Raw genomic sequence first — 26,496 nt, 5'->3', positions numbered from 1 at the left:
CTCTTCCTTTGCAAAATGTCCATATCCTCAACCTGCATCTTTCCTTTGTTCTCTTTTTTACCCATCTCAATTAATTATTTAACTCTTTATACTTCCTTTTAATTTATACTTTCATACTTCCTTTGTTTACCTTTTACTTCAATATTACTTTACTTTCCTTATTACCTAATTTTTATAATTCCTTACCTAACTCTGTATTTTCATTCTTCCATTTCTTTCTCTCATCTATCTTTCTAAACAAATTATTTGTAATCCATGGTTTCCTTGTCCTTTTCCTATTTACTGTTCCTGTAGTTTTCTTTGTGGCCTTCCATATCAGTACATTTATTCCTTCAGAATTTTCCTCTGTGCTACCCAGCTCCATTCCCTTGCTCATGGTTTTCTCTAAAGCGTGCTGAACCTGTCTTCCTGTCATTCCTGTTAATGCTTCCAAATTTCATTACCTATGTCATCTTTCATGTCTTTTTGGAATCTGATCCTACACTTAATTTTGATCTGATTCCACATCCGCTCCCAGGAAACTCTGCGAACTGTTCCTAAATATAACCCTTATAATATAATATAGCAGATATCTTCCGTAATCCAAGGCCATTTTCCTTGTATATCTATGCCTTTTGTGGTGTCTGAACCATGTGTTTGTTATGATTAACCCGTCTCCTGCATAACTCTCTTTCTCCCTGAGGTCATTCCTTGTTTCGAAACTATAGTCCCCCACCTCTCTACCATCTCTTCTTTTACCTACCATTTTGTTCCAATCCCCCATCACTATCAAGTGATCCTCCCCAGGAACACGGGTGATCTCCAAAACCCTTCTGGAACCCGATCTCGGGTATAGCTTTTGGCTCGCTCTCTCAGCGATGCGATTATAGTCTCATCTGCGCTTGTAAAACAATGGCCCTTAAAGGTTCTCTTTATTTTCCGTAACAGAAAAAAGTCACACAGTGAATATGGAGGCTGTGATATCATTAGAGAGCTTTTTTTGGCCAAAAATTCGCAAACGGTAATTAGTGAAGTGAAGAGGCATCATGGTGGTGCAAAACCATGAATTGTTTTGCCCCAAATATGGGAGTTTTTTGTATTGCTTCAAGCAAACAGTATTGAACTGGTAAGTAGTACCCCTTATTGATCGTTTGACCTTGTGGCAAGAACTTAGGAAGCATTATACCGTTGAAATTGAAATTATTAAGTCTCATTACTTTTTGCACATACCTCATGTATCCTCTAAAAACTGTATAGTAAAAATATCGTTACATGAATTTATTACTTTGTATGTTTCTACCACCATAGTGGTCCTTAAGTACTTTCAATTACTTTGTTAAAAATCCAAAATATTACTGTAATTACATTTAGTATCGTAGATAAAATGAGTTGCACTGAAGGTGTAATGAAGTATACGTTCTATGATTCCCAGAAATGCCTCTTTTTAGTGTTCAGTGACCGTCATGCCAACCATTCCTTACTGGGGAATAGGCAAGTAAAATTAAGACAGTTGTGTAGACTCACTGGAAGCTTGATTGTTCACACATTTTTCCATTGCCTTTTCCAGCTGGCGTCTCTTATTTCGTGCAGCTTGAAGACAATGGGTCAGAGCCCTTATGCCTCAAATTGGCTGGAGAGGCTGAGGCAGATCAAGCGCTTGAGGGCCAAGGTGGTGCAGGAGATGCAGCCTTCGGGTGGTGGAGGCGTGGTTGCACCTGGGGGAGATGGGGTCACTTCTGGGAGTGGTGCCGCAGGCGTGGTAGCCACCTTCAGCCCGGAGTTCACCTCCCCCGTTGCCGCGGCGACCACCACCGTCAGCCACAGACTCCCAGGAAACGCCCGCCGAGGGGTTATGATGGAAGACTTCACCGAGTACGCATGAATTCACAGGGCATGCTTCAAAAGCTGAACTCCCCAATCACTACCAAATGCTGATGGGAAATTTGACAAACGCCACACCTATTGCTAAAATATCAGATGTGAAAATAGAAGGAATGCTGTATTTTAAGACTGTATAAGTGTTTATTTGTTCGAGGGATTCTTTTACATCAGAGAATCAATATTTTTGTTCATTGTGTATATTGCATTCAAAATAAAATGTTTTTATAGAATCTAATTCTAATTTATTCCTGATTTGGATACTTAAGATGTTCATTTCAGTAAATTTTCTTGAACTTTAAATTTGAAGAACCATCAGATGTCTGGAGATCAAAGCTCTACCATCACTCTGCCTAATTTATGACAACTATTCTGTCAATCTGTCTACACATTCTATATGGCTATCAGACAACTGACTTATTTGTGTTATTACATTTGCATGTGCTTAATTTCCATCTTCCTGCTTCAATTCCATCCGAGGATTGTAAGTTTGATGATAATGTAGGTCTGCGCATGTAGTTCAAATGTTTATCCTAATAGTGGCAGTAATCAGAATCATAAGTAGAATCAATTGGGTAAGATGTTGGCTAACTAAGTGGTACAAGTTTAGTGCAGGTATGGATCAATTATTATTCTTGATATTCTACCTGTTCAAGTAGTTTTTGGATGGACAGATTACACAACAGTACGAGGTCTGTTCAAAAAGTATCACGAATTTAGAATTTCCACTGGTTACATATATTTGATTTTCGATATTCTTGTGCTGTTATGTTGGTACTTACTACCTTGATCAAAAATTTCCCGGAATTTATTCAGAAAATTAAAAATACAAGTTTATTCATCTAAATCTATATTGTCCCCTTCAAAGTAATCCCCATCGACTGCAACACACTTATGCCAGCGCTTGATCCAATCCTCGAAACATTTTTTATATTCGGTTTTCGGTATGTCCATCAGTGCTTCCTGCGATTTTTCCATTACTTCCTCTCGGCTGCTAAAACGCGTTCCCCGTAATGGTTTTTTAACTCGATTGAACAGAAAGAAGTCACAGGGAGCCAAATCAGGTGAATTCGGTGGCTGTTGGATGGTATTTGTTGCATTTTTCGTCAAAAAATTACGAATAATGATAGCACTGTGCGACGGTGCGTTATCATTGGTGCAAAATCCACGAGTTTTCTGCCCACATTTCTGGTCTCTTTCGGCGAATTGCTTCACGCAAACGTCTCATAACGCCCAAATAATACTCTTTGTTTACTGTCTGGCCTTCTGGCAAAAATTCATGATGCACTACACCGTTGTAATCCATGAAAACCGTCAGCATTGCCTTCTTTTTTGACTGAAAACGACGTGGTTTTTTTGGTCTCGGCTCATTTGGTGAACGCCATTCACTTGCCTGATGTCTGGATTGCGTGTCGTACTCATAAACCCACGTCTCGTCTCCAGTAATGATCCTTTTGATGAATGTGGGATCGGATTCAGCCTCGCAAATCATGTCTTTTGCGACGTCAACACGGTCTCTTTTTTGCATGAAATTGAGGTCTTTTGGCACCAACTTTGCTGCTACACGACGGAAACCCAAATCATTAACCACAATGTCTTGGGCGGATCCATAGGCAATGTTCAAGTCCTCCGCTATTTCTCTGATGGTTAATTTGCGGTTATTGACCAACATTTCTTTTACTTTATCAATTTTTTCACCGACTTTCGATGTCGATGGTCTGCCACTGCGTTCATCATCTTCGATTGACTCACGACCACTTCTGAACCGCTCGTGCCACTGGTAAACGACCGTTTTTTTAGAGAATCGTTGCCGAAACACTTTTCCAACATTTCCAACATCCGTGCGCCACTAAATCCGTTTTTTACGCAAAATTTAATACAAGTTCGTTGTTGCAAATTTAAATCCATTTCTGCAATTGTAAAAAATCGCCAACACACACAGAGATAGATGTACTCTTGGCTACGTAACTTTTGCAAATGTCAAGTTATGACACTAAGATTTAAAGGGAATATCAACAACAGATGTACCAATTTAACAAAAAAAACAGAACTCAAATCGGAACGATGGGAGCGCCACACGGTGGTTATTCCGGGAACTTTTTGATCAAGGTAGCATGTCTCTCACTTATGCTGAAAAGTTCAGCCATTTCGAATGTTCAGTTAATTTTTGACAGATTTTTTGCTTGGACGTGTTTTGGCTTATCTTCGATTTTTGCCTGTTCCAAAAAATGGATCAACGAATCTGTATCAAATTTTGTGTGAAAATCAAAATTAAGTGCGTGGACGCATTCCGAATGTTGACTGTGGCATATGGAGGAGCTTCCTTGGACCGAAGCAACGTTAATCAGTGGTACAAAATGTTCTCAAGAGGGAAGATGTGAACAACGGAGAGTGTGCCGGACACCCGAGCACGTCAACAACAGACGGAAACATTGATGAAGTGAAGAAAATAGCATTGGCCAATCGTCAAATCACTGTTAAAGAAGTTGCTGAGGACCTAAACATATCCATTGGCTTGTGCCATTCTATTTTTACTAATGATTTGGGCATTGCATGGGTCGCCGTGAAATTCGTACCAAAATTGCTCAATTTCGACCAAAAACAGCAACGCTATGAAAACATTGCTAATGTTAGGTGTTGGACTCCATCCACAATCACCCAAATTTGCTCCAGAGGGTCATAACTGGTGACGACTCACGGGTTTATGGTTATGACGTGGAAACTAAAGCTCAATCATCCCAATGGAAGCTGCAGCAGGGGTCAAGACCGAAAAAGGCACGCCAAGTTCGGTTGATTGTGAAAGTTTTGTTTACAGTTTTCTTTGATTGCAGGAGCATGGTACAGCATGAGTTCTTGCCACAGGGTAGAATGGTAAATAAGGAATATTACCCACAAGTTATGCGCAATACGCACAAAGCAATCCGTCACAAACACCCAGATTTGTGGAAGATCAAAAATTGGCTTTTGCACCATGACAACACCCCTGCTCACACATCGTTACTTACATGCCAAAAACAACACACTAATGCTGCCGCAGCCATGGTATTCCCCAGATCTGGCTCCCTGTGACTTTTTCTTATTCCCGAAACTGAAGAGGCCCAAGAAAGGACCACGCTGCGCTATGATTGACGAGATAAAGACTCCATCGAAGGAGGAGCTGAACAAGATCCCAAAAAATGATTTTTTGAAGTGCTTTGAGGATTGGAAAAAACGTTGGCACAAGTGTATAATATCAAATGGGGATTACTTGGAAGGGAAAAAAATAGATATTCATGAATAAATAAATAAGTTTTGAAAAAACACAAAAGTCACGATACGTTTTGAACAGACCTCGTGCAATGATACCCTTCCTTCCCTCTCCTAAGAAAAGTCTTGATATCCAACACTAAAATAAGTCCCTCTTCTATACCGTAAACTTCTTTCCTCCCTTCATTCCATCCTACATCCTTATCCCCTATTCCTGCCCCTTCCTTGCTTGCTTAACATTTTCCCCTCTGTCACAGTCCTCAGCATCCCACTGCCGATCAAAATGGGCTTCATTCATTTTCCCTGTCTCGTAATGATTTCTCCCAGCAATCCCCTCTCCTCGCCCACCATGCCTAGCACTTCCTCATTTGTCTTCCTTTCTGCCCACTTCACCTTCTCCATTCATCTCCACACCCACCTGTCAAATGTCTCCAGTCCACGTCTGTCCTCTTGCACCAAAGACCATGTATGTTTCCATGCCATACATAACTACGCTCTGTATCAAAGTTCTAATTGACTTTTCTTTACATCCTTACTCAACATCCCCATCATCAATTCCCTCCTCGTGAAAGCCTCTTTGCCTATTGCAATTCTTCTTTTTACGAGGTCTGTTCAAAAGGTATCGCAACTTTGTTTTTTACAGATACAGATTCTTTGATACATTTTTTGGAACAGGCAAAAAAGAAGACTACACAAAACACATCCTAGCAAAATGGCTGTCATCAATTAACTGAACATTCAAAATGGCCGAACTTTTTGACATAAGGGAGAGACAAGTACCAAAATAATACCACCAAAAAATCATAAATCATATATACGGAACCTCCAAAAATGCAAAATTCGTGATACTGTTTGAACAGACCTCGTATATCTCCACTGTTTTGACCATTTCGAAACAAAACACTTCAGAGATATTTCAATTTTTCCACCTGCTTTAGTGTATGAACTCCTATTTAAATATTTGACTTAGCTTTCCTCTCTCATGAAAACCTTATAACCTACACTTTGTTTATGCTAATTTTCATCCCATATGTATTGCACTGAATTTCCAATGCACGCAGCAATACTTTCAACCTCTTGACTGACTATTTGACTCAAATACAGTCATTTAGTATCAGTTGAGTTGGCCGAAGTACAAGTAGTAATCTGGTAGTAATAGATATTTTTTAATTGAGTATTTTATTGCATTTTAATTTTTCTTTTTAGAAACCTTGTTCATGATATTTTATCATGGTTTTAACTGTACTTCAACTCAGCTAAGCCTGCCCATATAAATTTTTCAGAACAATCGTTAAAACAATCCTGAAATTACGAGTATAGTGTCAGGCATATGTGCACATGCTTGGAGATATTTTCAGCCGGCATGTTGTTATTCTGTTGATAGATTTCGGTGTTGGAAATATAGGCTTTTAATTAATGAAGGAACAAAGCTAAGTAATGAGGCACAATTTTCCAAACTTTGGGCCCAGAGAAGAGAGCACAGCTGTACAAGTGGTACACAGCTATGCTTGTAGTTCTTGTAGACAGCAATCAGGTAATAACGTTGATAAATAATTAGCTGTGCACAATCGAACGGGATTTTTACATTATTATGTAAAGTAAGCAAGTAATTGTAAAAATTTCAGGAGATCATTTCACAGAATGAAAATTTCATTACATTTGGTTGTCATTATATTTTTTAATCAAACTTATTTTATAACAAACAGTCCATTGTCATGCATTCTTAATTCCAATTCTGCCAAGCCTCTGATCACCATGGATCTTGCACATTTCTATATTGTGAATGATTTTTCAAAGTGCTTATGTATGCATTAGGCGGCATCCGTAATAAGGAATTTTATTGTGTAGAAGTTTTAAAAATATGACAAAATTATTCAGTAATCTTACTGAATTCCCAGAACTTAATCCATCTTGGAATACTTGGTGGTTGTTCATTGAGTATCTTTATAGTTACCTCCTCGTGTCACAAGCTATAGTATGGTATGAACCTCAGTTCTGATCTGTAGACTTGTGAAAGCATCATAGATACTAATGCAGTAAATTACATGGTAGGTTATGATAACCATGCCTAATGCTGTAGTGTAGACAAAAATATTCATTTTGTTTGGGAGAAAAGGTAGAGTGATGATCTACTAACCAGTGCACCCAGGCTCAATTTCGAAAGATGACTCTGGGCCCGCTCAGCTTTACTCAAGCTGTGATAGCTGTTCACCTGATCTTCCTGGGACTCTGCAGGCAGCACAGGGAAAGAAACTGGCCGCCCTAATTGTCCTACTTACATGGTTTGTATAAAAAGGTATGAAAAACTAGATTTTTTTCAGATATTGCTACGATGCCTCAAAATTCTTCATAGTACATCACTTGAGCATTGACACACTTTTGCCAGTGGCTTTTCCACAACTCGAAGGCAGCCTTGTAGATGGATTCTGGAAGGTCCAAAAGGGTACGCGTGCAAGCTTCTTTGATGGCACTTAGTGGAGTCCTTTGAGGGAGGATTTCACTTTTGGGAATAGATAATAGTCTGCCGTTGCCCAGTCAGGACTGTACGGGGGTTGGGGAATCATCATGATGATGTTGTGCAAGATCTTTGCAAGCAGGCCCTCGACTCTGCTCTTGGTCGTCCGTCCAACGACCTTCAGGATGAGCTTAGCTCAGATCTTTTGCATCACAAAATTTTCGGTGATAATAGTGTGTGCACTGTCACTGTCTTACCAACGCCAATATGATATCCAATCATGCACACACTTAACCAATAGTCTGAATTCAGCACTTCATGCAAGGTACATCCGGAAAAAATTGTTGCCGATACCTTATATGTGTCAATTTCCCATGCCATTGGGCCTAGTGCTGTGCAAACTCTATCCTCACCCATCAAACCAACTCCTGGGTTGATTACTGTGAATTTCTTTCATACTTATAAAATTTTCACATTAAAACCACTTTTGAGGAAGACCAGAGGAAATGAGCTGAATTATTTATCCCATGACCTTATGATGGATGCAAATATGAATATGAGTCCTGGCAACTACAGAATCCAACCCACTGGGTCAAGTATGGTGCTCGGTAGCAGGAGAGGCAAGGCATCTGGGGTCCTCATCACCCAAAATCTTTGCAAAGTTGAAAATGACAGCAGAGAAGAGCAGACAGAGTTCTGACTCTTTAACCAGTTAAAATAGGGACATGCGACGTTAGGATGGGAATTAGAAAAATATAAAGCGGGAGATGTAGAAAGAAATAAATGCATAGATACTTCAGATATATGTGAGATGAAATGGAAGGATGGCGCAAATTATTGGAGTGATAAGTATAGACTGCAGGGCATAATATATGGTGGGAGGGAAAATGTCCAGTTAGAGGGGGCTGTGGTTTTAAATGAAAAGGTAAAAAGGAGAGCAGTTAGCCAAAAGCAGGTAAGTGATTGCATATTATTGGTAGAAGGAAAAGCCAAACCATAAGGAAATATAAAGCAAGAGATGGAGAGAGTTCATTCATTTGGTGGGTTAGTTCCCACCTCAAAAAAGGAAAGGCAAGGTTATCTGAGGACTCTAGACTAATAAGTTTGACTTCACATTCACCAAAAGTAGATCTTAAAAAAGCACTCAGGATCATCTACAAGAGGATGGAGAGCAGGGCAAATGATTTTATGTGGGATGATCAATATGGGTTCAGGAAGGGGAGAGGCATGCCATTGCAGTAATGAGGGCACTAACAGAGAGGACCATAGAATACAATGAATAGGATGTATTTGCCTGTTTTGTAGATCTAAAGAATGCATTTGACAGTGTTAATGGGGTAGAATTAATGGATATTACCTAAGAGTGGAGTAGATTGTTGGGAAATCCAACCTATCAGAGATAGTTACATTTTTATATATTTCTGTGTAATTTGTTGTAATTTTTTCACAATTCTATTTTGTTTGTGATTTCCCAGATAGTGATGTGTCCTATATCTTGTGTGATAGAGCTCATCTTGATTTTATCCATATTGCATGGCAAAGAATAAATAATAATTGAAAATCAGCAACCTGTATATTTCTCAGACTGCATAGGTGTGGGTGGTAGATGGAGAGTTGGGATGGATAATGTTAGGAAGAGTAAAACAGTGATGTCCATTATCAACCATGCTGCTCAACTTATATGTCGAGGAAATGATTACTGAGTTAGTGAATGATTACTGAGTCGAGGAATAATTAGAGTTAGAATAATAGTGATAGTATATTGAATGACAGATGTAGAATGTATGAGTAGTTGAAGAGAAGTTAATTGTAAAATGGGGAAACAGGTTTTGTGTTATTAGGTAAGGCCAAGAAATGTAGGAGTGTTTAGTTTGTATTCATCCAAAACCTATCTTAAATAGTAGAATGCCAAACAGTAATGAAAATATTTGCTTGATACACATAAAAATGTGAAGAGATTATCCAGAACACATAGATTTTTGTTACCTGAGATTCCAATCCAAAGCCCACCCTTGAGCTTGGTGCACAACGGGGAATAGGGTCATAGAAGTAGCTTGCGCAATGCATTGCTAAGTACATATGTAAGTTGTGACTTCACCAAACACTTTCTATGCATGTTTCTCTTCTATATAATTTTTCTGTGAATTTTTCTATGTGACTTTGTCCAGGGGTATTTCTCCTCTTCAGGTGTATCCTTTGAGATATCTGTTTCTCTTGGAATGCATTGAGGTGTGAAATGGGGGCACTTTGTAATTACCTCTTGCACAACTTCAGCTAAATAATTTGATATTACTATATTTTTGAAGAAGAGATGCATTTATACTTTTTGCAAAGTTGAAAATTGCAGGAAAGTAATATTACTACTGTATCACTGCCAAACAGTGCATTGGATATTATAACCAAAGAGATTAGAGCTGACATAAGCTTTTGAGGATTGTGTCTGAATTCTGAGACTGCATTGCTTTTGGTTAATCATTTAGTATTTATTTATTTAACGGGAATAAACCTTTTACACAAAGAAAGGCAAAAAAACATGTATTGGTCCCACAATTATAAAAAAAATTTACGAATGGATACAAATTACATAGTCATGCCGCATGGTTGGCGGCCCCGACATCATTGGTGGGAGTATAGCACAGAATTAGACAGTAGTACTTGGTTTATGAGTCTTTATTCAACCCTTTTTAAACAGTGGGGTTCAGGCACCGGGGAGTAGGGACGAGGGAGTACTTATGGGTGTAGGGCGTCTCAGGTGTGGTCGTAAGCTAGGCCAATGGACTCAGAGGCGGCAGAGGACGTCGGGAGAGGTGCAGGGAAAGGCTGTGCATCTCCGGTGTGGTCGTAGGCTCGACTGATGGACTCAGAGGCAGGGTATCGGGTGAGGAATGGGGAAGGGAATCGGTCCTGCTCCAGGATTGTCCCGCTTTATAAGGCATCGAGATAGCGTGGCCATCGCTCCTTCTGGGGGAGGGATGACTTCATAGTAGCTACTATGTAGTCATCCCTCCCTCCAAAACAGCACTGCATTGTAGGGGAATTGGGTAGCGGACATTGTCTTGTATGCTGGGGTGTACTCCTCCTTGGGAAAGATGATCTTTAGTGGAGGTTTCCGAGAAACGCACTAGTCGAACATACCTAACTAGGTTAATTAAAGTAGATGAAATATAAGTATCAAATACTATTCAAATTAAAAAATGGATAAAATATTAGAAAAATAGTGTTTGTTACACTCCAGAATGATGGTACAAAATGATAAATGTTAGTAATATATATTAATTAGACATTGTGGCATCGATTAAGAAAATTTTCCCAATGGACATTAGGAACAAATTATCGACTCGTAAAGTATCAATGAAGCAATAATTAGCATTCTAAAATTCTTCTGATATTTTTAATAACATTTTTTTGAGGGATTCTGGTGAGATAGAAAGTAGGTCAATATAATCACAACTGTTGGCATATCTCATAATCTGGCTTAAGGGCGAGTAGTAAGTGTAGTTTTGTGCATCATATCTAATTTCAAAGAGTGCTTCATTGTCACGAAAATCACGTAAACCAATATCACATTACTCGAAACTAGTAGCTAAAAGCTCCATCAGAAAAGGAGTCATTTTGCAGCATCGAAGTATACTTAATTACTACACAGGTGTATGCACACTTTTACAAAGCAATGCAGCAAAGCAACACTTATGACTGCATCATAAAATGTTGCACTCATTATCCTGTACATGATCAGTGTATTCCGTTCTGTAATAATGCCCTCCCCCAGATGTATCCACAGAATCATGCCTTCAAAAGTCATTTGCCTCTTATCTGAATAGGCAATGGTCAACCTATTTCATTTCCATGTAGTTATAGCCTACGAAATACTTTATGTGCAGCCCATGCCCATCTGGCATAGTGAAAATAAATAAATTCATACAACACTGAGTTTCGCTCAAAGAAAAAGTCAAATATTTCTTATAATATTTTAGTATATCGGCGTATTAAACTTACATTATGAGACTTATTCTAATAAAGTAAAATTTTGACTGATGCTAATGTTCTTTGTCTATAGTATGGATAAGGCACAGTTATAGACAAATTATATGTATTGAGTCACAACTAATTATGCCTTCGTGGTTGCACGACATATACGAATGATGTAGGGGCACCACGGGCATAATGCAATCAGCTGTTTTTAAATTGGCGGTGAAGAAAATGATAGTCAAAGCAAAATCTGTTTAGCCTTGGTTAAAATTTCAATAAGCGTATATGTGAAAAAATGTGATATAATTTATTCTAAAAAAGTTATTTATGGATATATTGTTCATTTAATAGTTGTTTATTATGAGACCGAGTTCCGTATTAGTTTTAACTTGAACGTGATATTTCTTATTAAGCGCGGGATTCGTGCTAAATGTTTCCAGCAAGGGTTTTTGTAATGCAGTTTCATATTTTAACAAATAGTTGATCAAGTATCGGAATTAGCTATATTTTTCATTGTTAAATACTATTTATACCAAAAATGGCTCTAATTTCCGAGTTGAAATCAATTTGTAGCCGGGAAAACGTCAAGTTGGAAGTTGTAAAACCACCAGGATACATAGTACCGCTCCTTCTGCACTCCGAAGAAGAGATTATTCTAATACGTAAAGAGGTTCGTGAATATGGTATTGAATATGTTGGATGCTATTTTAGAGTTTGGACACAAGTTATTTGAAAATTTATTTCTTAGGGATCCATGCCTGCACCTTATATTCCATTAATAAATGCCAAGGAGGATACACAAGAAGGCATGTTTTGTCTCTATATTACTTCAGCTTTTGTGTTATAATGATTTTGATTGATAATTCATTAGAGATCTTTTTTATTTTAGAGTTTGAGTTAACGGGGTCGCCTCTGCACACATCTTTGGACGACAGCCTAATAAATAGTCCCTTGACACAGGCGCAAGTAAAGATAAATGAATATTACAACCATTCGCCTTTATCAGTCGATCAAGCATTGTAAGTGTTCATACATTTTATTCAACAAGTAATTCCATCTGTTCTGTTTTTAATCAAACTGAATTAATAGGCTGTTTTAAGTTGAGATTATTTTTATTTACTGCGTGTACGACCTATACACATGCATTTATTATCTATGCGAAGTTTCATTCAATTAATGCATCCAAGTATTTGAGACAAAATCGTTGAATATATACTTGAGTATAAAAATAGAAACAAAATGGGACCCGATAGTTATTCATTGCTGTTTGAGAGAAATTTATTTATTTTCGCTGGTTCATTGTATCACATTGTGCAACTTGGGTATTACATTTCGCACTGCTTTTGCTATTTGGCAAATAAAGTATGGCATTTTAATTACACCATATGAAGTTTCAGAGGTGTTTTTTTGTTGTTTTTGCAATGACATAACAATGATGTGCACTGTAGTGATAGAGGTTATAACATAAGTAGTTTAGGTATTTAGTCCTCATCGTTGACGAGATATGTCCGGGCATATAGTGATGTCCTGAGTGCTGCTGCCATACGCTGTATGTGTTATGTATTAACTGGCCACTCCAGTACTATTAGAAACAATCGATGTTCAACATTTCAAGCCAATTTTTATTCATAACACATTGTTTATCGATTGTTTTCCGTATCTGGCGACTGCTGTTTATCACTGTCTTGTTTGTCGACTGTTTCGCTATGGAATTGAGCATAATTAGTTGCCTACATCAGTGCTTGAAGTTTGTAGTTGTAACACACTGATTTGGGGCTTATCTTTAATATTTAATTTGTTGCATGAATTAAAATGCTTTCTGGAGGTGTACATTGCAATATGTTTGGTTGAAATGGATAGTGAAAAGTTTTTAATGATGTGCTCATTTTTGCGTGGTAGTAAGTTTTTTCCTTTATATTGTGTGTTACAACATTTGCATACAATGATAGGTGTTTGGAGAAGAGGACTGCACCAAAGAAATACCCACTTTTTGATATCACGTTTATTTTGTTGGAAAATAAAACATGAAAGAGAAATGTGCATTGAATATGATGAGAACAATTGGAGATTGTACCGAGTATGGAAAATTCAGCACTTTTAGTAAGCCCATAATCATACAGGCATTAACATGCTGACATCCCTGGACCAGTGAGTCTGGTCATGGAACAAACCACATCCATTGTGAAGATATATATTGGCAACACTTCCCATTTGATAAGTAATTGAGACCTACCATGTTACATTTAATAAGGTATGATTATGAAACTTGACCTACATTAGCTGATTCTGAGGATGTAGAACAATATTAGATGTAATTACTCACTTTGTAATTCCAAATTTGAATCTCTCTCTTTCTGCCTTTCAACTCAAGAAATTAAACCTCCAGAAAATTTTTAAAATTTGTTTTGAATTTATTTAAAACTGCCAGAGTACTATAGTGTGGCAATGGTTTTAATGGATTGAGGTAATTTGTCACGAAAGATATTGGGCTGAGTGAATATGGACAGAAATAGTAAACTACCAATTAGTTGTTGGTAATTAAATCTTCCACAGTCCTTATTAGGATGGAGAACAAGGCAAATTAATACTAATGGGGTGATCAAAATTGGTCCAGGAAGGGGAGAGGCATTCGTGATGCCATTGAAGTAATGAGGTCACTAACATTGAGGAATTTAGAATACAAGCGGGATGTATTTTTGTATTTCTTAGGTTTCCTGAAGACGTTTGATGGAATGCATTTGGTAAAATTAATGAGTGAAATAGGAGTAGATAGGAGGGAGAGGAGGCTAATCTGCAACCTGTGCATGTCTCAGACTGCTGAGGTGCAAGTGTGGAATGGAGATTCCAGATGGGCTGTGTTGGGAAGAAGAGTAAGGTAAGGTCAGTTTTGGAAAAAGAGCGATTCCCTCCCAAATGCCTACTGCATCGGGGACACTGAAATGGAATGTGTAGCCTCAAGTGAATACATAGGCATTACCCTCACAACCTCTCTTGGGTGAATAATATCTGGGGAATATGTGGACTAGCTAACAAAAAATTAGTGTCTATTGGAAGAGTACTGGGTAAATGTGATGGAAAGGTCAAAGAGAAATGTTATCTTTCGCTGGTTAGGCCTCATTGAGAATATGCTGCTAGTATATGGGATTCTCACGAAGTCGGATTAATTGCCGAATTGGATAGCGTGCAGCTTAGAGGAGCTGGATTAGTAAAATGTTGTTATGATATACTTAGTAGTGTATCAAAAACAAATAAGGAATCACCTCGCGGAGCAAAGGTTAAATTGCAGATTATATCTCTTGCATAATGTGGAAGGGTGTCTTTTTAGCAATTATGTTAAGAATGTATTATTACCCCCATCATTTTACGGAAGGTGATCATATCAATAAAATTGGAGAGAGAAAGCGCAGAACATAGAGATTTAAGATGTCAGTTTTTTCTTGAACGATAGGGGATCATAATAACATTGTTTGACCGCGGTAGGGTCATATTCAGGTCAAAATTACTCTGGTGTGTATTCACCCCCTGCCATACACTGTAGCAGTGGCTTGCAGGGTACTAGAATAAATAATATATCTTTGGCCAGTCTATCAGCGATTGGAATCACTGGAATTGCCATCGAAAATGACACAGTCTTCGATGCCAGTAATCTCAGATTTTAGGAAAATCTTTCCAATATTATTTCATGTTATATCAATTACCGGCCAGGTTAGTCAGGTTGGCAGATAAGCCACAGGTTGTGGGTTTGAGTTCAGCTTTGTGCAAGGGAGTTTTGTCAACCTGGGCAGCTCAGCCCCTGGGGAAAACAACAAGTCTCAACAGCTGCTCATGGGGTCTGAAGGAGAGCAAGCACCACCAAAGGCATCCACAGAGCAGATAACCTTGGCTAAATTCAACCCTTGGTAATCTCCCATTGATCTCGAGTCTTACCATAGTAAATTGTCAGCCTTCGTGTATGCGCTTCATTGTTTATTTATTTATTTAACGACTTTATTGGGGCGATATTGAGACTTCATAGTCCCTTCTTCCACCCAACTCCTGTACATTGCATTGAAGACAATCACAAATACCCAAACCCTTGGTGGAGGAAAATCCACCTAGGCGGGAATCAAACCTGGAACCTATGGGTTGGCAGGTGAGGATGTTACCCCACCGGGGCTGGAAGAATATGGGAACCTTCCACTTGCCTCAGTAACCAAGTTTACAAACCATACCATCATATCTGTGTACTTGGTTAAAGTGTTCTCTAATCTTTTATTTAGATCTCTTCTTACAGTCATTGTCATCAATGCTTTTTGTGAAAACCTCATTACCTCTTTCAAATCTTATTTCAACATCCTTACTACTTCACCCACATTTTCTAAAACATTAATGAAATAAATGAACTTCATTGTCGTAAATAAAATTCAGTTTGCTGTGTTTGAGGAATAATTTTTTGGCCGTGAACAATTTTTGTGGGGAGGGGAAGTTTGAAGGTGCTTCATGATGGTATCATGCAATTGTGAATTAAACGGCAAAATTTTTAGCTAAAAACTTGGAATATTTTGTGATTGCCTTTGAATTAAAAATTTTTTGCATTTTCTTTCCTTTGTTAAAAGTATTGTTGAGGTGTCTTCATATGCAGTCATCCATTGAATTTGGACCAAAGGAACTCATTTCATACGTGTTAAAACCTAGAAAACTTGAGGAGGTCTAGAAGTGACATATGTTGAAGATGTGCTGGTTGCTAAAATTTACTGGTTTGACGTTGGGTTTATGAATATCTAAGGAATTATGCAAACAGAATTATTGCCATGATACAAGTGCCTCAGTTGTTGATAAACGTAATGCAAATAACAGAAGTAGAAGCAGAAGTATTTGGTATCAAATTTTCTTTTAATTTGGTCAAATTAAATGTTTGATTTTCAGCCATCATGCTAGAAGGTTATGTAATCTGTACCTAAAGATTATTTAAGTCTATAATTCTTGGAATGGGTTTATTCATGGTGCTTTTAGGTCAGGGTATGGAAAACAGGATTTTTAGCCTGGAAAGGCAAATTTTGAAGGCATAAATCATTAGCCAGCCCATCAGGTGGTGACCAATGATGTATTTAAGGTTTCTGCAGAAGTGCCTGTATAGTGCACCATATAATATACCATATTTATTAGTGGATGGCATGCAGTTATTTTCCTAAAGTTGGGGCTGAAATTCGACGGGCGTGTTATATGCATGTATTTACTAATTTTTTGTATACATTCAATTAAATTGGTTCATATTTAACAGTGTTAAATTAGGGTTCTTGGAATATGCTGAATGATATGGTTATTTATTTATTCATTATTTAATTGTTAAGTGTTTGCAAAATGAGATGTACGTATTTGCAGTTTTCCCTTTCTCAGTTTTTCTGCTTCCACCATTACTCAAGCATCACCTGCTATAATTTGAAAATCAATCACCAGGAGAGCCAGAGTTATTAGTTAAGATTTCGAATGCAATTATCACTGGCATGGATTTTTATGTTAATGCTGTACTTGACACAGATTGTCATCTCACAATGGTGACGCATGTGATGTCTGTCCGATACTTTGCAGTATAATTTATTCCATGTAATAAATAGACTAAATAAATATTTATTGATTGATCACAGGAATTATGTAGAATAGAATTCCTATGTCTGCTTAAGCTCTTGAAGTTATGGTAAATGGCTTGAATAGCCGAGTACTCTGCACTAGATAGGCATTGGGAAGGAAAGAGCCATAAAAGGAAAGCCATGGTGTCATCATTGGTGTTCTTGCTCAATGAAAGGTGGTTAAGGCGTCAGAGTTTAATTTCCAACCTCACGAATTTCTTGTCATGTGTGCACCGTCACTCATTGAGGTGCTGTCTGGTCCATGCGGCACCGGCAATGCAAATGGCTCCCTTCAAACTGAAGCCCTCAGCTGGTGCGAGTCAGATCATAAGCCCCTGAAGCAAAAACGCAATCCATTCTCATGTTTTTGGAACAGGCGGATACTCAATTTGTTGACGCTGTCAGGCAACCCCTCTTTTGAGGAGAAGGAGCTCCCTGTTTGGGTGCTGTGTGATGCCAGTGATGTGAGCCAGACAGTGCTGATTACGCTGTGGAGGAGGGATGACGGCTGGATGGTGCGAGGCACTGGCACGCTGGCTCCTTCACACTTGATTCTGCAGAACTTCAACCCCTCCCTGGATGTCATGCTTAAGGATCACCTGCAATCGTCAATGGCTCAGAAGAATGACGTGAGTGGCATTTGTCGGTGGCACCTTATTCATAGTTTCCAGGTTCAACTCTCGACTTCATTTTATCTACAAATTATTTATTCTTTTGTAGGCGAACCCCAATACTTGATATTATAGGAAAATCATTTCAACATCCATCCAGAAGTGGCTAAACTGATCGTTACCCAATCATTGAATTGAGTACAGGTCTCCCTTGAATGAATGTATATTTATTTCTGATAATGGCTTCCCCTTCGTTGACAGTTGAATGTGAGCTCGCTTTGTCTCATATTTTGTCCGATCAGTATTGCTGCCATTATCATTGATGAAACAGTTTTCATTCTGGTGCTTTTATTTCATCGATGCTCTAGGCAGGATTTAAGGTTTTTGGCATTCATGCTAATGATAGGCCTTTTTCATGGAATTGCTGATTGCAATTGTTATTGCTGATAAAAAATTGTTAGGATTCATTTTGTGGTTCCTGCTTACTGTCACACTTTCAATTAAATGGTGAAACTGTGTAATTGCATGTGGGAATTATACTATAATACAGGTGAGAATATAGTTATTTCGTGCGCGTTAATAAATATCGGGGGACATGGTCATTCAGTGGGTAGAGGGCTGGGCCACCGACCATAGGGCCCAGGTTCAATCCTGAGCATGCCTCTCTTGAGCGCCCTCGGCTGCATCCAAGCTGTGGGATTTTTCAGTAACGGAACTTCCTGCCAAACCATGGTCCACACAGGAAAAGGAATTGATGAAAACTGATACTGCTGCTCCCCCTACACTGATGTGTCATTTTAAAATGCCATCGGGCATAGTACTGGGTGAGTTTCTAAATAAAATCATTTGCGAGAATCGTATTGTATCCCAAGAATATGTATTAACAAAAGGATAATGGTCTATACTGCATTTGATAATTTTTATTACATAGTTAGTCATGAGAAAAACAATATTCGCATTATATCTTTTTGAAGAGGTTACAAGAATTTATAAAAATTATCATTAGTGGCATGTCTCAAAGAAATTCCTTGAATTACTGAGGAAAAAAGTTAAATTACATGTGATTCAAATAATATTTGTTTTATTTTTTTAAATACACACACGCTGCTTGTAATCTTTCTTAATTTTATCCATATCAGCTAAGTTTCCTGGCTCAAGAGTTACTAGTGACTATGAGTTGAGTATCTTTTTGGTAGTCGTAATTGAGCGCATGTTTCCCACCGGAGTATTATTACATTTGTCAAAAAGTATCCTAAGATGGAATTTTCTTGTTGAATGCATGGCATTACTATCATTAACTCTAGTACCTATTCTAGTGGCTCAGGTTAGGTTTTCAATGGACTCTGGTGCTATGCACTGTTGTGTTCCTAATCCTTGACTGACATGATATGCAAAATCCTTAAAAGTCATTTCTTTTACTCATTAAAGTTACCCATTTTTTAGCCCCGTGCACTCTCCGCCCACCAATGCTTCTCAGTGTTTACTTTTTTCTTAATATGTCATTATCCTTTAACACTCTCATAATGTTTTTGTCAACTAAACCTCACGTTGTGCTTTAATATAGATCCACATAAACACAGTATCAACCTGAGCACAATTTGTGAATCCAGGAACTAAAAAGTCCATCCAAAATATCTAATCTTATCTTCCCTTTAAATTGTCCATACAATATGCTGCGCACCTTAGCCATCTTAAGCATCACACTGCTTCCCAATGTCTCACCCTGCAACCACTTGCCTTGCCTTCTTTGAACTATTCGCAAACATTGTTCCTCTTCCCTGTCCCAGACGTATTATTAGTATAGGAGACTTATTTTTGTCCATAACATCTAAACCTCCACCCCAATCCAGCAGAAATAATATTTCTTCTATGCTGCTAAAATTAAAGAAATTACTAAATTAATGGTGAATTAAGAAAAAAATACAAAAATGTTGAGAATAGTAAGCTTTTTTGAAAAAAATGTAAAGATACGAGTGTGATCACAGGTCAGAAATTAAACCAAAAGGTTTATGAGAAAATAACAATGTTCGGTTTCAACTTCAAAAATGTTGGCTGACAATGTGATGTATCAATGTCATTTCGAAATGAAATCAGCAGGAATTAAATTCCACTTAAATGTATGACTCTCCTGTTTGATATAATCTTTGAATATATAAAAATTGGCCATTATAATGTTGAAACAGTTTGACACATAAGAAATCAATCAAATGATTGGCCAACTGAATAAGTGTTCTTCTGTGACTTACCGAGTCCTTTGACTCCATCCTTAATTCTAAACTCATAAATAAATTTGAATATCGTGGTATTCGTGAGGATTGACAACATTCCTGTGGAACTATGTAAAAGTTTAGGAAAGTGCAGGAGGAGGAGTTTTTATGGACTAATTCCTGGTATTTATGAGGGAGGAATTTGGCTGGAAGGCTGTGAGATCAGTGTTAGTGCCTATTCCAAAAAGGGGAAAGGCAGGAATATCTGATGACAACGGAGCAATAATTTTGATTTCACACGCAGCTCAAGTAGTTCCGAGGATCATCGACAAGAGGGTGGAGAGCGGAGCAAAGGATTACCAAGGGGATGATCAGTTTGAGTTCTGGAAGGGGAGTGGCACTCGTGATCCCAATGCAGTGGTAGCAATAATACTAGGTTATTCACCATTTACAGGTTCAGCATGGTTTTGTCTTAAAATAAAAAACTTACATCAATTTCTCTTTGTACATCACGTGAAAAAAAAGGTTATTTGTGTTACATAAGGTTTTAACGAAACAACATTTTATTATATAATGCACAAACTTCATCCAGAGTGACAAAAGTTCAATGAGCAAGTATGCTTAAAGATTGCGCTTGAAAGCATTTGAAGGAGATGCTTTCAAATTTGGTGGAAGCAGGTGATGAGGTCACTGGGGGAGAGGAACATTAAATACAATCAGGAAGTATATGTCTGTTCTGTAGATTTCAAAAAGGCTTGCGAAAGAGTAAATTGGGTAGAATTAATTAATGAATTGCATAAAATATTAGTAGATTCGAGGGATAGGAGCTTTATCCGCAACCTATACATGTCTCAGACTGCTATCAGGTGCGAGTGGGGAACGGGGAGTACGGATGGGCAGTGTCAGGAAAAGGTGTAAGGCAGGGTTGTCCATTATCACCATTGCTGTTCAACCTGTATGTAGAGGAAGCGATTAAATAGGCATGGGAAGAACTGGAAGTAGGTTTAAAAGTGGGCGGGGAATTCATGAAATCAGTTAGGTTCGCTGATGACAAAGCTTTAGTTTGTCAGTAAGCCAAGGGGTTGCGAGCATTGCTGACTGAATTGGAAATTCAGTGCGACAGGTATGGGATGAGAATAAATGTAAATAAAACAAAGGTTATGCAGTTTTCGAGAAAGAGAAAGGCTAAGTTAAACTTTAAAATAGGTGGGTTAAAACTGGAGTGGGTGTAGCAGTTTACGTATCTAGGAAGTGATTTGGACCAAAACGGTCAAAGTAGTAGGGACATGAGGAGAAGAATTATGTGAGGCAAAGAGGCTTTCACGAGGAGGAAGGAATCGATGGCAGGAACGTTGAATAAGGATGTTAAGAAAAGGCTTGTTAAAACTTTGATATGGAGCTTGGTTATGCACGTTGCAGAAACTTGGTCATTGAAGCAGGATGATGGATGTAGATTGGAGGTTTTTGAAATGTGGGTGTGGAGAAGAATGAAGAAGGTGAAATGGACCGAAAGGAAAATAAACGAGGAAGTGCTAAGGTGTGATGGAGGAGGAGAGGGGATTGTTGGGAGAAATCCTATGGAGGCAGGAAAAGGGGTGTATGAGGGGTGTATTGATCGGCAGTGGGATGCTGTGAAGACTGTAATAGAGGGGAGAATGTTAGGCAAGTGAGTAAGGGGCAGGAGTAGGATAGATGCATGCTGGATGGAATGAAGGGAGAAAGAAGTATGCAGATTTATTGAGGGGCTTATTGTAAGTTTGAACATGGAGTTGTGTTCTGTTAAGAGAGCCAAGGGAATTTTTGCTGTACCTTTTGGTAGCTAATGCCCATCATAAACCTACCTTAACCGGTGGATTACTGATAATAATAATTTTGGCATTATTGATGTGGACTTTCTTCCAAATGATATCTCCGTTGAGTATCCACGGAGTGTGGAATCAGATGGTCTGCCGTTTTACCTATCCAATAAAGTCTCAATTTAGGACCTCTCTTATTCTCATTGATGATCCATGACCTTCCTCATAATATCCCTTCCAAGTCAATCTTGTATGCATATTATGCTTCTATCATGCATGAGTGCACCTAATAAGGAGGGGCTTCTTTGATATCTGCTGAGCTGCTCTTAGCATGTCTTAAGTCTCAAAACTTCTCTTGCGCCATCCAACCACTTCCATTTCTGGCAGTGATTGCCCCCCACCCACTTGTGCATCCATGGGAATGCTCAGTGATGATGCGCAAGGGGGTGGTTAAGTTCATTTCATACTCGCTCGCTCACCTCAAAGTTCTCCCCCTTTGGCTTGCACAGCAGTCAGCTGCGTAGCCAAAGTGGATTGATACCGAGGCACCTACTTTGCTGTAATGCTCTCGGTTGAAGATGTAGACGAGGTTCAATCTGGATCCTGAACCATTTTGAGAATATTATTTGGGTGGAATCATCTCAATCCTTCCCCTCCCGAAGGCCAGGGAAAGGCAACCCATTACCTCAAATGAACATGTTGGGTACTTCACCAACCAGCATTATTGATTATGCAAAAAAAAATGCATGACTCTGAGTGAGAGAGTTTGGGCCAATACTTGGTGGAATTCCATTATAATGAAAAGGAAGAAACAAATAACTTTGTGTTTCTACCAAATAGAATTTTTATTGCGGACTGGTTTTGCTCTACTCTGGCATCATCCCTAGTTCTGATGATGGTGCTGTGGCTACTGTAGTCGACAAAACTACTTGGTAGTAAAAATTCTATTTTGTGGAAACGCAAAGTTATTTGTTTCTTCCTTTTCAATTCAATGTTTGGCCATTGGAGGCAAATGTATTGACCGCAGGCCACGAATGGAAATGGATGCCTGTATACACTGATGCAACTCTGATGTGGAGGATAATTAAGTGGTTCAGCAATGGGATATCTCCAAATCCTTACTGAAACTGGTTTCTTGCATGACTATTAATCAAGCTGAGGCTCATGCTACCCCAAATGTTTTTTTTATGATTGCTCATATTGTGTAGTTATTTAAATTTATATTTTGCGCAAATCAATGTCAGTATTGTCACCTTGAATGCCACGGAATGTTTATATTTTATTTTTAGTATGTGAAAATATCAAACTGATCAAGTATTACAATAAATAAGTGTCCAGAATCATCTAAGTTTTTATCAATTACCAACATCATAAGTTATTATCTTGTTCTCTGAACAGCCTTATCTCCATTTTTTTGTTCACATTCTTCCATTTTCATGATCATCTCTCCAGATAACTGGTAACTTTCGGCTATTCTAGTATTATATTAAAATTCTTCCCCTGTGTCACACCTTTGCCTCAGATTATAGAGTAAGAAGTAGAACTGTTCTATCATTTGCATTTCTTGAATCCTTGGACTAAAAGTTCCCCATCTTTTATCTAGGGTTCCTATTGCTGTGAGACATCGACACAGATGATGATTTTGATTGTTAATTTGCACATTTCTAAGTTGTTCATTTGATTTTGTTCATTAATATGTATTTGATTATGTGTATTGATTGAAAATATGTTATTTTGCAACGACAATGGGATCTGATGAAGGATCCATGCTACTCCTGGGGATTGCGATTGCTTAGGTTGATTGTGAGACAACTCCCTCAGTCCCGGAGGCATCTTCAGGTTGAAGTGATCTGCTAAACAGTTGTCTGACCATCAACCTACCAACTCCTCGAGACACCATGGATCCTTCATCAGATAGAAGTCACGGAAGCCTTAGACAATAGGATCTGTACAAAAATAGTTGGAATTGGCACATAAATAATAAAAGAAAAGTATCGAAAAAGAAACTGTAGTTGTTTGAACCTGTTTTTATTTTTACTTACTGGGTGCTGAAGATGCTATTTCTTTATCTTTCCTTAGAATTATATCAATTGATTAAAAGCTTCCCTCCATATTTCATGTTGATTATTATGTCCCACTTTCATGATTTCCTTCTCTTTTAATTCGATTGGATTTCCAGATAAAATATAGATAGCAATGTATTTTGCCATTCAAGGACTAATTTCATCAGCAAAAGAATTTATATACATGGAAATGGCATCAGGGAAAGGGTGTTTCACTTATATATGTTAATGATGGTTCTTTCATTATTAATGTGAATGCTTTAGATGATGAATAGACGATGATTCCACACCTTGTGTTGTAGGTTTCCTACGAGGTCAAGGCTTGCTATAACTGTAACAAGAATGAAGCCTCAGAAATAGTGGATGAGTTGGCTGACAATGGATCGTCCCTCAAAATGCATTTATCTTGGAAAAGGCCTCATTCTCACTTTGGTTTTCCTCCTTATGATTCTGTCTCCCGTATGGTAAGTCGTCACATGAATTTTTACCATAATAATTCATGAAGGATGTAATAATATTCAAAAGATGCTTTAGAAATACATTTGGAAGATTCTTAAGCTTGTCATCAGCTGAGACGGCCAGAGTGGAATCTTGATTCATTTATATTAATTTTGTTACTTTCCATTTCATGATTTCTTTTTTTCATTATGCCATTGTTTGTTTGTTTCATCAATATTTAATTGTGGAAGTGCAATTAAAATATTAGATTTTATAGGAATGCGCAGGTCATTTATCGGCCATTAGGTGCCCTCAGAGGTTAAACTCATTCTCATTGTGCCATCCATGCGATGATCAATCAGATGATGCTGATGAGATGGAGTTGGTTGGAAATAATTTTTCATCCAAGCTTATTCATCTTGTGGACATGGTAATTAAAACTGAAGAAAAGGTTAACAGGGTAATATGTATTTGGAAAATATTTTCTGATGCATGTAAAATAATGTAAAAAAAATAATTTACAAGCATAGACAGCGAATGCATCATGGCTTGTAATATCTCATGAAATTTTTCATTGCACAAATAATATTGTTCAAACGAAATCATTTTAATCTTAACCTTGATTAGAAAGCATTGTGACCTTAATAAAAATGGCTATTTAATACCGTAACTTGCAACACGTACAGCTTTGTCTAATGCTAAGGCCCTAAACAAAGTAACGTGATGACATTTCGCTGTACAAGGTGTTTGTTTGTTAGTTGTAGGGCAGTTGGATTGAGAGATGTCAGTGTAATTTTTTTAGGGTACATATGTCATGGAAAGACCTATATTTATGTCTGGAGACTATTCAGACTGAGATTCAGGAAAGAAAATTTTGAATTAAAATGGAAAAAAGTGCATTCATGAAATTCTATTACCGATTTTCCCGGCCCATGAGATGCACCTTTTTTACTCCAAAATGTATTCTAAAACCAGCCTGCATCTTCTAATGGGCCAAAATAAGTATCCTATAAGTCGCTAGCCGACTCTCCAGGAAAAATACTTACTCTTACGTATCCTTTCCCTCATCACGTGTAGAAAATGGTTGTCCTTATCATAAATTTCAACAATAACACTGTTTTGTGTCAGTATTAAGTAATGGAGCTTTAATATTTTGTTGAAAATACTCCCTAAAAATTCCCTAATAAATTGAAAATTTATAAACTGTAGTGCGTTTAGTTTCATCTCACACGTGGTGATGCTGCAAAACTTACATGTGTTGAGTTAACAGGGATGTCACCCCTCTGGCAATACATCGGATCTCTTGCGGTAAACTTGGAGTCTGCAGGCACTCAACCATAAGTAGCATGATGGAATCATTTAATGTGTAATGTGGTCGTCCTTTCTATTTGGTCCTAGCTGTTACACACAGAAAGTAAGTGTTGCATTAAAAGTTAAAATTAGAATAGCCATGTGGGATGAAAAGAAAGAAGATTGTTACATAATGATTGTAATTGTATTAATGATGTATTGTAATGATACTCGCCTTGTCACCGTTCACATTCGTGTTCAGTAACATAGTATTGCTGGAACATTAAGAAAAAGGGGCTTGTCTTCATGTGAGGAGCTCAAGACATTCCAATTGAAAAGCCCATAAAAGTGGGAATATCTTGATGACTCCATGGTGGATTAATTGTTAAAAATAAACCAAAAATTGAAAGATAATTCTGTTTGCATGAACATCAAAAGCCAGGCTCCTTATATTATCAAGGCACTCTCAATATTTTGTATTAAAGTTTGTTAATTCAACAGGAAGTGAGTGTCACAGTTGGCTATGAATGCAGCGCACTGTGGCAAGAAATTGAGAAGCTTCAGGAGATAAATGTCTTAATGGATAGTAACCCTGTAGCGAGAGAAAATCATTCGCTCTTGTCGATGGCCACAGTGAACTTGACTGTCATGACTTCTTCTCTCCGAAGCCAAGTTCATTCATATGTCTGTGCTGGGAAACTTCCTCCATCATTCAACTCATCAAAGCCTCCGAGTGCTCCCAAGAATGGTGAGCTTGGTTCTTTCGCAAATTGGTTCATGGAGGTTTGAATGGTTGTTGAATAATGTTGTAATTTGTGCTGGATGCATTTCAGGGGTTGGCCATGTGCTTGATATCTGTGAAGAGGTAGCTGAAGGGAGGAGGCATAACATGGATTTGACAGAAGTGCTGTGGAGCATTCTAAAAGGCAAGGAACAGTTGATTTCACTGCTGCTGTGA

General features: G+C 38.0%; 2 protein-coding genes across 2 annotated transcripts in view; both read left to right on the top strand.

The window, feature by feature from the left end:
- LOC139695787 (tuberin-like) overlaps nt 1-2,044 on the top strand; it is a 64,752-nt gene extending 62,708 nt beyond the window's left edge. The window contains exon 32 of the mRNA XM_071594573.1: nt 1,547-2,044. Within this exon, the coding sequence (XP_071450674.1) occupies nt 1,547-1,861 (315 nt within the window). The 3' untranslated portion in view covers nt 1,862-2,044. The remainder of the gene's footprint in view (nt 1-1,546) is intronic.
- A 10,329-nt stretch (nt 2,045-12,373) lies between these two features.
- Nucleotides 12,374-26,496, top strand: LOC139695795 (uncharacterized). The gene is made up of 5 exons (XM_071594582.1): nt 12,374-12,546; nt 17,510-17,762; nt 24,113-24,274; nt 26,040-26,286; nt 26,372-26,496. The coding sequence occupies exons 1-5, from the start codon at nt 12,374-12,376 to the stop codon at nt 26,494-26,496; spliced, it is 960 nt and encodes a 319-aa protein (XP_071450683.1).

This window comes from Hetaerina americana, unplaced genomic scaffold (assembly GCF_022747635.1).
Source record: "Hetaerina americana unplaced genomic scaffold, ioHetAmer1.1.p SCAF_64, whole genome shotgun sequence".
NCBI classification, from domain to species: domain Eukaryota; kingdom Metazoa; phylum Arthropoda; class Insecta; order Odonata; family Calopterygidae; genus Hetaerina; species Hetaerina americana.
The sequence above is the reverse complement of the archived record's forward strand: the minus strand, read 5'-3'. Positions and strand labels throughout refer to the sequence as shown.

Excerpts from the sequence above, each read along its gene's own strand:
- LOC139695795 (XM_071594582.1), top strand. The coding sequence starts at position 12,374 with ATGATTTTGATTGATAATTCATTAGAGATCTTTTTTATTTTAGAGTTT. Across the intron at positions 17,763-24,112 it reads CAATGGCTCAGAAGAATGAC|GTTTCCTACGAGGTCAAGGC; the intron begins GTGAGTGGCATT and ends CTTGTGTTGTAG. Across the intron at positions 24,275-26,039 it reads ATGATTCTGTCTCCCGTATG|GAAGTGAGTGTCACAGTTGG; the intron begins GTAAGTCGTCAC and ends TTAATTCAACAG.